The sequence below is a fragment of the Pseudophryne corroboree genome, chromosome 4 (assembly GCF_028390025.1).
Source record: "Pseudophryne corroboree isolate aPseCor3 chromosome 4, aPseCor3.hap2, whole genome shotgun sequence".
NCBI classification, from domain to species: domain Eukaryota; kingdom Metazoa; phylum Chordata; class Amphibia; order Anura; family Myobatrachidae; genus Pseudophryne; species Pseudophryne corroboree.
In genome coordinates, this window is record NC_086447.1 from 731,054,037 (window position 1) to 731,068,061 (window position 14,025).

The 14,025-nt window shown below is 43.9% G+C and overlaps 1 protein-coding gene across 1 annotated transcript; it reads right to left on the reverse strand.

The window, feature by feature from the left end:
- Window positions 1-1,146: 1,146 nt before the first annotated feature.
- LOC134911726 (uncharacterized) lies at window positions 1,147-2,865 on the reverse strand. The gene is made up of 3 exons (XM_063919786.1): window positions 2,761-2,865; window positions 2,473-2,685; window positions 1,147-1,858 (listed from the first exon to the last, which is right to left on the reverse strand). Exon 3 carries the CDS (start codon window positions 1,845-1,847, stop codon window positions 1,179-1,181), a length of 669 nt encoding a protein of 222 aa, XP_063775856.1. The 5' UTR covers window positions 1,848-1,858; window positions 2,473-2,685; window positions 2,761-2,865; the 3' UTR covers window positions 1,147-1,178.
- Between the last annotated feature and the right edge of the window lie 11,160 nt (window positions 2,866-14,025).

Consider the following 14,025-nt stretch of genomic DNA (forward strand, 5'->3'; position numbering starts at 1 on the left):
TATGTCTAAGTGTTGCTTCTGTAAGTACAAACAACACAGTATTGTAGAGAATACCTAACATGACACTCACCTTAGCTTGTTTAATGTCCACTCAGGTTTTGGATGTGTTGGAGCCACACATTAATGCCTCAATCTGCTTCCCTACCGAGGAGTCGGAGTGGAGTGCTGTCAGGGTAGCTTTCTATGAGCTTGCTGGCATGCCCAATGTGCTGGGGGCCATAGATTGCACACACGTTCAGCTGAGATCACCTAAGGGCCGCCAATATATATATACTAATAGGCATCTGGCACAATCAACTAATGTCCAGGTGGTCTGTGATGCAAACATAAAAATTATGAGTGTTGTTGCAGGTTACCCTGGTGGCTGCCATGACTCCTTCATCCTCAGTCAGTCATCGCTCTTCGATAAATTTGAGGACGGACAAATGCCTGATGGCTGGCTGTTGGGTATGTTTAAAATGTTTTGTGTGTATGTCTTTTAACCACAAACTCGAGTTTTGATTAGGTGAAAGAATAATCTAACATATGTACTAATGTTGACTATATCTGTTTTTCAGGTGATGGGGGTTACGGCTGCTACTCTTGGCTCCTTACTCCATTGTCCCAACCTGATTCTCCTGCTGAACACAGTTACAATCATGCACATAAGGCTACGCGGAATGTGATAGAAAGATGTTTTGGTGTGCTGAAGTCACGGTTTCGGTGTCTGGATAAATCTGCAGGCCTTTTGTTGTATAGTCCCTCAAAGGTGACTAGAATTGTGTTCTGCTGCTGTTTTCTCCATAATCTGTGTTTAAACCAACATCTGGCACATGATGAGGGAGAAAGCAGTCAGCAAGCAGAGGAGTTAGACTCATCAGGTGACAGTGTGAGTACATATGTAGGGAGGCAGGTACGGCAAGAAGTGATCCTGCGCTATTTTTCAGGTCAGTTTTAGTAGGCTGTAATTATCCTTGACTAAACACTTTGCACTACTTTCTATTGTGTGTTTTGTAACTTACTGTTTGTTGTTTATAGTGGTGTGTACATTGTACTTAGTTTATGCAAAAAATACATTTTCAGTCATTACCCATGAAAAACATACATACATACAGAGCAGCTTCGACAATGTTTGAGACGGACACAGGAAGTTGTGTGTTTGTCAAATACAAATTTTTATTTTGCAAATCACATTGGGGTTATTTTTTCCGCTTGTGTGTGCTGGGTGCTGTGCTTTGTGCTGGCTCACTGGCACGTGCTCTGGAGGAACGCCGAACAGGGGAGGATACTGGCGTTTGGATAGGGGTCGTGGTCCCCGAGCTGGAGGTTACTTGGTGAGCTCCCATCAATGTAATATTGCTGCTCAAATTATTAATGCTTGCAATCAGTTGAGTGTTGGTTGCAGTGTGGCTGGCTACAATCCGGGATAAGGACTCATTCACAACCTGGTTGTGCTGAATGAGCTGAACGAGTGCCTGCTGATGGCGCTGTTGCTCATCTATGATGCGCGTTAAATGAGCAAGCATTTGGCTGTTGTCAGCCCTTATTTGCTCCATTGAGGTTGCCATTCGCCCTACTTGTACAATCAGTCTGCCCGAGTTGCAACTAATGCGCGGTAGATGATGGGGCAGACTGGCAAGGTGTTGTGTATGTGCGGTCAGGCTGGCATTGCTTTGTGCCTGTTGGCTTGTCCAACTGGCCCAAAAGTCATCTGGTATTTGGGTTGGGGGCGGAGCTTGTGCCAGTTGTGGACTGATGGAGGCTTGGGGGATATCCTGCAGCTGTATTGGCTGGCTTGGGTCAACAGGTGTAAGTTGCAGTGTGATGGTTGCCTGTTGGTCTTGTCCCTGCTGGTCCACGTCGGCCATCAAGCTGGGCTCTGTATGGGGTGGCCAACATGCAATGTTTATTAGTCAATTTGTTTAAAGGCTACTTCTACACATTACTACATTCATAATACTCCATTTGTATAGTTTTTGGCGTTGTTTTTCAAAACTTATAATGTTTTTTTTTATCAAAAACATATATACCAACACAGGCGGCCACATAGACAGATTTGCATAATCCACACCTAACTACCTCCCCTCCACAGCATTACAGTGTTATATCACCTCCCCTGACCACGATATAGACTACTTACCTGGATAGTCCAGATGAGCGGAGCCAGTAAGCCATCTACATACTGGACAGGGGAGATGTGTGAACAATATAATGTTGTGGATGCTGTTTTTTTTTTTGAATTTTATTGGTATTTTATTTTAATGTGCACGTGTGTGGCCAAATTTTAAACAAATGTCTGTTATTTAATAAAAATGATGTTGGCGAGATCATCCACTAAGACCTTTTAAAAAAAAACATTTTCACCTTTAGCAATTGAAGACGTAACATCACATTGCTTGTTCTGGAAAACATGTAATCTCAAAACCAACTAACAACATATTAACTGTACTGTGTATATTATTGCCTATGTGTTTAATTTCTGTTTTTACTCACCAGATAACTGAGGTGATCGGGGCTCATCACTCTGCGAACTCGCCAATAGTGCCAGTGGTGGCTGGGGTGACACTGCCGAAATGCGTCGCCTGGGTGGGGATGATGGAGCCGCAGATTCCGTGCCAAGACGCCGTGTCTTACTTGGCCTCCTGGGTAAGTGGCCCGAGCCCTGTGATGGGCGCCTTACAGGAGGTCGGCTTCCAGAAGCAGAACCTATGTGAAAATATAAACATTAATATTTTGTACTTCTATGTGTTTTCAGAATATGTGACTACAGTGAAGTCTTACCTGCAATCCCTGCCTCATCCTGACTTGTCTGAGGCCTGTCTGGCCGGCTGGTCTGTGGGACTGTTGAAAAAGTGGACCAAACATTATTACCATGCTTTGTGTAAAAATTATAACTGCAAAGCCTTAGTGTACTGTAACCATCTATTAGGTATTGGATAAACAAATAATTTCTGATTAAGAGCTTCAAGCTGCACGCAATAAATCTGTTACATTTGAGAATTATGCCTCAGATATTGCAGAGATTGACTACTTGCAAATGTTTGAAAAAAGTAATATAGGAATAATTGCACCGTTTTTCAGAAGTAAATAAATCTAAAATTATTTTTAAAATAAGCATACAACACAGATGTCCAAGCAATATCGCAAAAAATATTTTATTAAAAAAAAAAAAACAGCTGCCATTGCACATGTTTTAGCGCAATATTAAATTTACCAAACAGCCAATGCATGGTGAAAAAAGCAAATTCAAAACACAAACACACCTTAAGGGTGCATAGGCCTGAAATATGTGAAACACACTTTATGCATCCTTTATCCTTTAAAAATGACATTTACAACATTTAGAGGACATTTAAATAAAAATCTAACAAATCAAACTTACCATCCTGCGTGGGTCGGTCCGAATCCCAGACATGAGTAGCAGACACCACTTCGGCAGGAATCAATGCCCGCACAGGCTCCTCCCAGTCCCGATAGGTGGCCCGGAAAGGGGGGCCACCTCCGGTTTTTCGTGCAGATTTGGCCTCTTTGGCCATCTTGGCCTTGACACGCCGCTTTATATCATAAAACCTCTTGCGGCACGTGTCCTCAGTCCGCCTCACCACACCCTCACTATTCACGGCAAGTATTACTTGCCCCCACAGGACAGACTTCCTGCGGGAGGACACCTTGCCAGCATCCTGACCAAACAATTGGCGATGGTGCTTCATCAGCTCACGCACCAAAGCCATGTTTTCAGCATAGCTGAACTTAATATTCCTGCCAGTCTTGGTAGTGGTGCGTGGCTGCGGAGCCACAACACCATCACTATCACTGGAAAATACAGCAACAGGCACCCCCTCCTCCTCCTCCTCACTAACCTCCTCCCTCTCACTACCCCCCTCCACCTCACTACCAGCCTCCACCTCACTACCAGCCTCCACCTCACTACCAGCCTCCACCTCACTAACCTCCGCCACCACACTGACCTCTGAGTCTGACATGACAAACGACAAAAAACACAGAAAAATCAAAACACAAAACACACTCCTCCACTACTCCTACTACTACACACCACACAGCCAACACACACGCTCACTCACTCACAAACAAACAATGACAAAAGACTGTAAAAAAAAAACAAGGACAAAAAAGTAGACAAACTGTGAAAAAACAATACTACAAATATGACAAGACTACTTACACACACAGTACAGCACTCAACAATCACCAAACTCCTCTCCAAATCCACCAAAAACTCCACCAAACTCACCAACTCCAAATACACCTTCCTCTCTCCTCTCCACTAGCTAAACCCACGAGGTGCGGTGTGTTTGGGGCGGTTTTATAGTAATATGCACAGACACTCCTCCTTCACGAATACAACCAATCACGGCCGCGTGACGAAAACGAAACTTAGGACTTAAAACGCGGCAGCAATTTCTAAATCACTGCCGTAACAGACATGTGACGCAGTCGTAAAAAAAACACATAAACGCGGCCGCGAAACAGCAAACGCGGCCGCAATCTACAGCAGAAAAGCACGAATGACATCGACATCGGAAGAAACGAAAAACACGAATACGACAGCTTAGTAAATTAGTCGTAATAAATTCAAAAAGTTGCAATTTTACACTGTCGATGTCATTCGTGATTGAACTTGGACATGATTCTGGAAAATACGAATCTTAGTAAATTTACCCCATTCTCGTATTCTCCCATATGGCTCGGTTAAACCGAGCGCGCCCGAACGTCATCATCCCGCTGTCGGATTCTCGCGAGATTCGGATTCTATATAAGGAGCCGCGCGTCGCCGCCATTTTCACTCGTGCATTGGAAATGTTAGGGAGAGGACGTGGCTGGCGTCCTCTCCGTTTATTAATGTTGCTGCAAATATTTGTGCTTATTGTTTAATTGTGGGGACTGGGGAGCAGCTGTATTATATAGGAGGAGTACAGAGCAGAGTTTTGCTGATCAGTGACCACCAGTTTTATCCGTTCTCTGCCTGAAAAATGCTCCATATCTGTGCTCAGTGTGCTGTATATATCTGTGCTCACACTGCTTAATTGTGGGGACTGGGGAGCAGCAGTATTATATAGGAGGAGTACAGTGCAGAGTTTTGCTGACCAGTGACCACCAGTTTTATCCGTTCTCTGCCTGAAAAACGCTCCATATCTGTGCTCAGTGTGCTGTATATATCTGTGCTCACACTGCTTTATTGTGGGGACTGGGGTGCAGCAGTATTATATAGAAGGAGTACAGTGCAGAGTTTTGCTGACCAGTGACCACCAGTTTTATCCGTTCTCTGCCTGAAAAACGCTCCATATCTGTGCTCAGTGTGCTGTATATATCTGTGCTCACACTGCTTAATTGTGGGGACTGGGGAGCAGCAGTATTATATAGGAGGAGTACAGTGCAGAGTTTTGCTGACCAGTGACCACCAGTTTTATCCGTTCTCTGCCTGAAAAACGCTCCATATCTGTGCTCAGTGTGCTGCATATATCTGTGCTCACACTGCTTTATTGTGGGAACTGGGGACCAGCAGTATTATATAGGAGGAGTACAGTGCAGAGTTTTGCTGACCAGTGACCACCAGTATTATACGTTGTCTGCCTGAAAAACGCTCCATATCTGTGCACAGTATGCTGCATATATCTGTGCTCACACTGCTTTATTGTGGGGACTGGGGACCAGCAGTATTATATAGGAGGAGTACAGTGCAGAGTTTTGCTGACAGTGACAGTATATATAGCAGTACGGTACGGAAGGCCACTGCTCTACCTACCTCTGTGTCGTCAAGTATACTATCCATCTAGATTCTATACCTGTGGTGCATTTTAGTTTTGCAGTTTGCTGACAGTGACCACCAGTATATATAGCAGTACGGTACGGAAGGCCACTGCTCTACCTACCTCTGTGTCGTCAAGTATACTATCCATCTAGATTCTATACCTGTGGTGCATTTTAGTTTTGCAGTTTGCTGAAAGTGACCACCAGTATATATAGCAGTACGGTACGGAAGGCCACTGCTCTACCTACCTCTGTGTCGTCAAGTATACTATCCATCTAGATTCTATACCTGTGGTGCATTTTAGTTTTGCAGTTTGCTGACAGTGACCACCAGTATATATAGCAGTACGGTATGGAAGGCCACTGCTCTACCTACCTCTGTGTCGTCAAGTATACTATCCATCCATGCCTGTGGTGCATTTCAGTTTTGCACAGTTTGCAGACCACCAGTATATAATATATAGCAGTACGGTACAGTAGGCCACTGCTCTACCTACCTCTGTGTCATCAAGTATACTATCCATCCATACCTGTGGTGCATTTCAGTTGTGCGCAGTATATATAGTAGTAGGCCATTGCTATTGATACTGGCATATAATTCCACACATTAAAAAATGGAGAACAAAAATTTGGAGGGTAAAATAGGGAAAGATCAAGATCCACTTCCACCGCGTGCTGAAGCTGCTGCCACTAGTTATGGCCGAGACGATGAAATGCCATGAACGTCGTCTGCCAAGGCCGATGCCCAATGTCATAGTAGAGAGCATGTAAAATCCAAAACACTAAAGTTCAGTAAAATGATTCAAAAATCTAAATTAAAAGCGTCTGAGGAGAAGCGTAAACTTGCCAATATGCCATTTACGACACTGAGTGACAAGGAACGGCTGAGGCCCTGGCCTATGTTCATGGCTAGTGGTTCAGCTTCACACGAGGATGGAAGCACTCATCCTCTCGCTAGAAAACTGCAGTGCCACTCCTAGATGGGCCAGGTGTTTGTGTCGGCAACTTGGGTCGCTTAGCTTAGTCACACAGCTACATCATTGCGCCTCTTTTTTTCTTTGCATCATGTGCTGTTTGGGGGCTATTTTTTTGAAGTGCCATCCTGTCTGACACTGCAGTGCCACTCCTAGATGGGCCAGGTGTTTGTGTCGGCCACTTGGGTCGCTTAGCTTACTCATCCAGCGACCTTGGTGCAAATTTTAGGACTAAAAATAATATTGTGAGGTGTGAGGTGTTCAGAAGACTGGAAATGAGTGGAAATTATGGTTATTGAGGTTAATAATACTATGAATACAAAATGACCCCCAAATTATTTAAGCTGTTTTTGAGGGGTTTTTGTAAAAAACACCCGAATCCGACAAAAAATATTCAGAGAGGTTTTGCCAAAATGCGTCCGAATCCAAAACACGGCCGCGGAACCGAATCCAAAACCAAAACACAAAACCCAAAAAATGTCCAGTGCACATCACTAGTCTGAATAGGGGTTCCTTTACGTGCCTACAGAGTGGGCATGACCAGCATGCAAGTGGCCTGTTCATCATTTTAGACTGAGCTTAACAAATCTACAACCCCTTTCCTTCCCCTTCCCATACACAGGCAATGCTGTATGAACTTCTGTTAGGTGAATGCAGCTTCCAATTCAGTGTGGAGCCTGAATAGCTACCGCCCAGGAATGCCCAATACACTTCCAAAGCATTTCTGGGAGCGGGGTGGGGATGGTGACCGTGAGCATGTAAGCCCCGTTTTGTAGGCCAGCTTCACTGGCTTCAGCAGTGTGATTTAAGTGATGTCTGATGGTCACACAGTTGATTTGATGCTGCGTCCTCGGATGCAGCAGCAGATCACAGAAGCCTGCAGTGGGCGTTTTTTAACTCAAACCGCCTCCAGTGGCTTTTGTATATCATAGCACGGCTGCTGTGTACAAAGATGCAGCGGTGGCGCAATTAGCGTCCATGTCTGAATCGGCCCCAGAATACAGAAAGAAGCCCTTTCTGTATTCTGGGAAGCCCTTCCACCATTATTTTCCTCTGAGAATGTCCTGGTGCTTAAAATGGATCTAAAGAGGTTAAAGGACTTCAGTCTGACTCAAAATATATAGAAATTGTACTCTCCTACACTATGTGGAGGCGGCGATCATTGCTGAGCAAATACATTTACCCAAGGTTTACAGTGAGGTAATTATTTTATTAAATAAAAATGACAACATGATTGAAACCATTGTGCTGCTATTTGGAGTGTTTTCTGAATATGCGTTTATTTTGAGCTATCTTCTGATCAAGATTTAGGAACGTGGTATCAATTTACTACACATAGCGGAATATTTACTAAAGTGCAGGTTTTTAGAGGTGGAGATATAGCATAGCAACCAAACAGGTTCTGGCTCTTATGTTCTACAAAGTGCTAGATAAATGATTAGTAGAATCTGATTGGTTGCTATGGGCAACATCTTCACTTCTAAGAACCTGCACTTTAGTAAATATACCCCATAGAATAATGGTTAGTGATTAATTAATGAATAGCTTATTTACGTGAAGTAGTTATGTGACTGGATGTAGTTATGTGACCGGCAGTCAGGACTGGAGACATCTAACAGCCGGACATCTAACTGCCGGGATCCCACCGTCGGTATTGTCACACATACCCAATGCCTTATTTTCACGTGGAGCTGTGTTTTGGGGATTTTTCTGTTTTTTGTTTTCTTCAAATTTATGCCCTTATTAGTCAATGGGTGGAATTCAATTGTTTGAAAAGTCAGTTGGGTGTCTGTTTTTTAATAGACAGGGAAAAACAGACACCCAACCAACTTTTCAAATATTTGAATTCCCCCCAATGAGTGACAAATACACATACACAAATTTCACTGTGAGTGATAAATTGCACCAGCCAATCCGCATCTTACTTTAATTTTTCAAACCCAGCCTGTGACATGGAAGGAGCTGATTGGCTGGTGCAATTTATCACACACTGTGAAATTTATCACTCATTGATAAATAAGGGCATTACTCTGTAAACCAGTGATCTGGCCCAATGTAATAATCACTGCCTGCCTACTCCCCACTTTGCACCAGGGGGTGTAGAGTCCATATTTCACTAGGGGACAAGTTGCTATTTTATCCTATAAACTTCTATGTGGACCTGTTTATTTGACCATGTACCGCCCAACACTGCATAAAGTGGGCACTTAGGATAAGGCTCCACTCTGGATGATATGCATTCCTTCTGGGCTACCATTGCATCATTGAATCCATTATTAGAAGACATATAGGGGCAGATGTACACTGCTCAAAAAAATAAAGGGAACACTTAAACAACACAATGTATGTAACTCCAAGTCAATCACACTTCTTTGAAATCAAACTGTCCACTTAGGAAGCATCACTGATTGACAATCAATTTCACATGCTGTGATGCAAATGGAATAGACAACAGGTGGAAATTCTAGGCAATTAGCAAGACACCCCCAATAAAGGAGTTGTTCTGCAGGTGGTGACCACAGACCACTTCTCAGCTCCTATGCTTTCTGGCTGATTTTTTGGTCACTTTTGAAAGCTGGCGGTGCTTTCACTCTAGTCGTAGCATGATACGGAGTCTACAACCCACACTAGTGGCTCAGGTAGTGCAGCTCATCCAGGATGGCACATCAATGCGAGCTGTGGCAAGAAGGTTTGCTGTGTCTGTCAGCGTAGTGTCCAGAGCATGGAGGCGCTACCAGGAGACAGGCCAGTACATCAGGAGATGTGGAGGAGGCCGTAGGAGGGCAATAACCCAACAGCAGGACCGCTACCGCCGCCTTTGTGCAAGGAGGAACAGGAGGAGCACTGCCAGAGGCCGGCAAAATGACCTCCAGCAAGCCACAAATGTGCATGTGTCTACTCAAACGATCAGAAACAGACTCCATGAGGGTGGTATGAGGGCATAACGTCCACAGGTGGGGGTTGTGCTTACAGCCCAACACCGTGCAGGACATTTGGCATTTGCCAGAGAACACCAAGATTGGCAAATTCGCCACTGGCACCCTGTGCTCTTCACAGATGAAAGCAGGTTCTCACTGAGCACATGTGACAGACGTGACAGAGTCTGGAGACGCCAAGGAGAACGTTTTGCTGCCTGCAACATCCTCCAGCATGACCGGTTTGGCAGTGGGTCAGTAATGGTGCGGGGTGGCATTTCTTTGGGAAGGCCGCACAGCCCTCCATGTGCTTGCCAGAGGTAGCCTGACTGCCATTAGGTACCGAGATGAGATACTCAGACCCCTTGTGAGACCATATGCTGGTGCGGTTGGCCCTGGGTTCCAAGACGAAGGCATTGATGCTATGGACTGGCCCGCCCGTTCCCCAGACCTGAATCCAATTGCGGACATCTGGGAACTCATGTCTCGCTCCATCCACCAACGCCACATTGCACCACAGACTGTCCAGGAGTTGGCGGATGCTTTAGTCCAGGTCTGGGAGGAGATTCCTCAGGAGATCATCCGTCACCTCATCAGGAGCATGCCCAGGTGTTGTAGGGAGGTCATACAGGCACGTGGAGGCCACACACACTACTGAGCCTCATTTTGACTTGTTTTAGGGACATTACATCAAAGTTGGATCAGCCTGTAGTGTGTTTTTCCACTTTAATTTTGAGTGTGACTCCAAATCCAGACCTCCATGGGTTAATAAATTTGCTTTCCATTGATCATTTTTGTGTGATTTTGTTGTCAGCACATTCAACTACAGTATGTAAAGAACAAAGTATTTAATAAGAATATTTCATTCATTCATATCTAGGATGTGTTGTTTAAGTGTTCCCTTTATTATTTTGAGCAGTGTACTAAGACTTGGAGAGTGATAAAGTGGCGAGAGCCAAAGTACCAACCAGCTCCTAAGGTACTTTATTTTGGGCGGTATCCAATTATCTGCAAAAAAAATCTCAGGCAATGTTTCCCAATTTTTTGGTAGATATTTTTTTGGGCAATCCTGCTAGAACGTCCCCCAAAAAATCCATTCTTGCACGAAAACACAGGTTCAGTGAAACCTGTGTGTTTTCACATTCGCTTCTCCGACAAGCTGGTGCTTATCTGGGATTTTGTTTCGCCTGCCTGAGACAGATGAAACAAAATCCCAGATAAGCCGCGGCGTGTGCCACCTTTTTGGGGACAATGGGATAGCCTGGGGCGAGTCAGTTACCGCGGCTAATTGAATAACCCCCTTTTGGGTCTATTTACTAAGCCTTGGATGGAGATGATGTGGACAGAGCGAAAGTGCCAGCAAATCAGCTCCTAATTGTCATTTTTCACACACAGTCTGTGACATGGCAGTCGTGAGCTGATTGGCTGGTACTTTATCTCTGTCCACTTTATCTCTCCCCAAGGCTTAGTACACATCCTCCGCAGACTGCATAGAAATGCACCACAGTAACATTTATTGCGTTGCAATGCCATTGTTTAGTGCTCTTTAGTAAAAGACCATCAATTACTGTATACAGTGTTGGACTGGGGCATGAAGGGCCCACCAGGGAAGTGCAATCACAGGGGCCCACTAAGGGGCATTGCCATATTCTGGAAGGGGTGTGGTCATGTGAACAGAGTGTTGAAATATGTACAACAGACTATGGGTTTGTTTATATGCATGTAGTTACCGTACAGGGGCAGCAGATGGCGCTGTATACTTACAGAGGTGTAGTGTTTGTCTGTTGCATATGTTTGTACTTGTTTGTTTTTATCTCCTCACATGTGTGTTCTAGAAAAGTCTCTGAGGAAAGGAGATGAGCTGATGTTACTGACATGTTTAAGTTGAGAAGCTGATACTGAAACCTGTTGTTATATTGATCCTGCTATTCAGTACTATATAAAGAAGATATACATCTCAAGTCTCGTTCTGTCTGTACACAAGGTAACCCCTGAGATGATACTTTATCTATAAGACTTCCCGCTGCACACCTATTGTATCGATCCATCGCACTATGCCAACAGGTTATGGGCCCAGACTGGAGTCTATACAAGATAAAGTTTTCAGGAGTGCATCCTAAGCAGCATCCAGATCACGAGTCGCACTGCAAGTCCCAGCAGGCGCAGACAGCAGACTGTGTAACGCACACAAGAAACAACCCAGGAGAACCTTGGAAAGAAAACTGTGAGTAAAACAAGTTTAATACCACAGAAGAATAGAGAGATCTATACAAGGAAGGGTTATGGCAAATTACACAGATCTCAGACTAGCTGCTAGCAAGCTTTCTAATGAGAACTATCAAACATGGAAGTTTAAAGTAGAAATGCTATTAACCAGAGATGATTTATGGGATGTTATAAATGCAGACAGACCTGAAGGAGAGGATCAGCAGTGGATTAAGAAGGACAGACAGGCAAGAGCCACTATAAGTTTACTAGTGGAAGATGAACAGCTTATACACATAAGACAAGAGAGTACAGCTAAAGGCATGTGGACTGCATTACAGAGAGTGCATGAAGGATCAAGTTTGAACAGCAAACTATTCCTATTAAGAAAATTATATCAAATGAGATTTAATAAAGGCAAGACAATGCAAGAACACATCAGTGCACTACTAGAGATAACCATACAGCTCAGGTCAATGGGAGAAGAAATCAAAAGCAACCACATAGTAGCCATCCTCCTTTGCAGTTTACCAGATACATACAGTGCACTAATAAACGCACTAGAAATGAGACCTGAAGCAGAAATCACACCAGACTTTGTGAAGAACAGGCTCATAGAGGAGTATCAACGCAGAAAGGAGCTTACAGAGTGCAATACTGAAAGTGACACAGAGAAAGCACTTAAAATGGCGGACACTAAGCCACACACCAGGGAAACAAGAGCTTGTTTCAGATGCAAGAAAGTGGGTCACCTGAAAAAAGATTGCACCATATGGAAGACAGAGCAGCACAAACCACCAGAAAGATTACACAAACAAAGAGCCAAAGCCACACTTACAGATACAGGAGCACACACTTGGAATGGAACATTTAAAGCGACAGTAACCCAATTGTCAGAAAAGTGGTATGTAGACTCAGGAGCGACAAGTCATATGACAAATAACAAGGACTTCTTTACTGAACTTGATTTGAACCATAAAGAAACAATCTACCTAGCAGATGGAACAAATATCATTGCAGAAGGGAAAGGGAATGGTCAATTCTTATGCTCCAAGGGTAATGGCAGCTATGCAGAAATACCCGTAACAGATGTGCTATATGTTCCCAAGCTTGAGGGAGCACTGCTATCAGTAAAGAATCTAGTAGAAAAAGGACTTACTGTAAAGTTTCAGAATAATAAGTGTTTTATCCAAAATGGAAGAGAAACACTAGCTACAGCCAGAATAAAAGAACATTTATACTGTCTGGATATCGCAGCACAGCAGGCAAAGCTGAGTACACAGAAACACGCTGACTGTATTCACAAGTGGCATAGAAGATTAGGACACAGACACCCAGATTGCATAAAGGAAATGCAGAAGAGAGACCTAGCCAGGGATCTCAAAGTGTCAGACTGTTCAGAAATGATGAAGTGCCAATGCTGCATAAAAGCAAAAGCAACAAGGACGACAATTCCTAAGAAAAGTGAAAACAGAGCTTCCAGACCACTAGACCTGGTACATAGTGATGTATGCGGACCTATGAAAACGCGAACCGTAGGAGACAAAAGGTATATGCTGACATTCATTGACGACTACTCCAGGTTCACAGTCACTTATTTAATAAAAAGTAAAGATGAAGTCTTAGAAAAGCTGCAAGACTACGTGACCATGACCAGAAACAGGTTCAAAAGGAATATGCTAACTCTTCGCAGTGACAATGGAGGCGAGTTCACAGGACAGAAAATAGAACGGTACTTGAGAGGACTCGGTATTGAGCATCAGAAGACAGTACCATATACACCACAGCTAAACGGTGTATCTGAGAGGAAAAACAGATCACTAACAGAAATGATAAGGTGCATGCTTACAGATTCAGGACTACCTGATAAATATTGGGGTGAAGCAGCAGCAACAGCCACCTATCTTCAAAACAGACTACTTTCCAAAGCAGTAAGGAAGACACCATATGAGCTGTGGCACGGTAAGAAACCCAGCTTAAAGCACATTAGAGTTTTTGGATGCAGAGCCTTCGCCTACATTCCTGCTGAAAAACGAAGCAAGTTGCAGAACCGAGCAGAAGAGGGAGTTCTAGTCGGCTATAGTGAACATTCAAAAGGCTACAGAATCTTAAATCCAAGAACTGGAAAAGTAGTTATAAGCAACAGTGTGACATTCATAGAAGAAACACGAGATGATGTCATA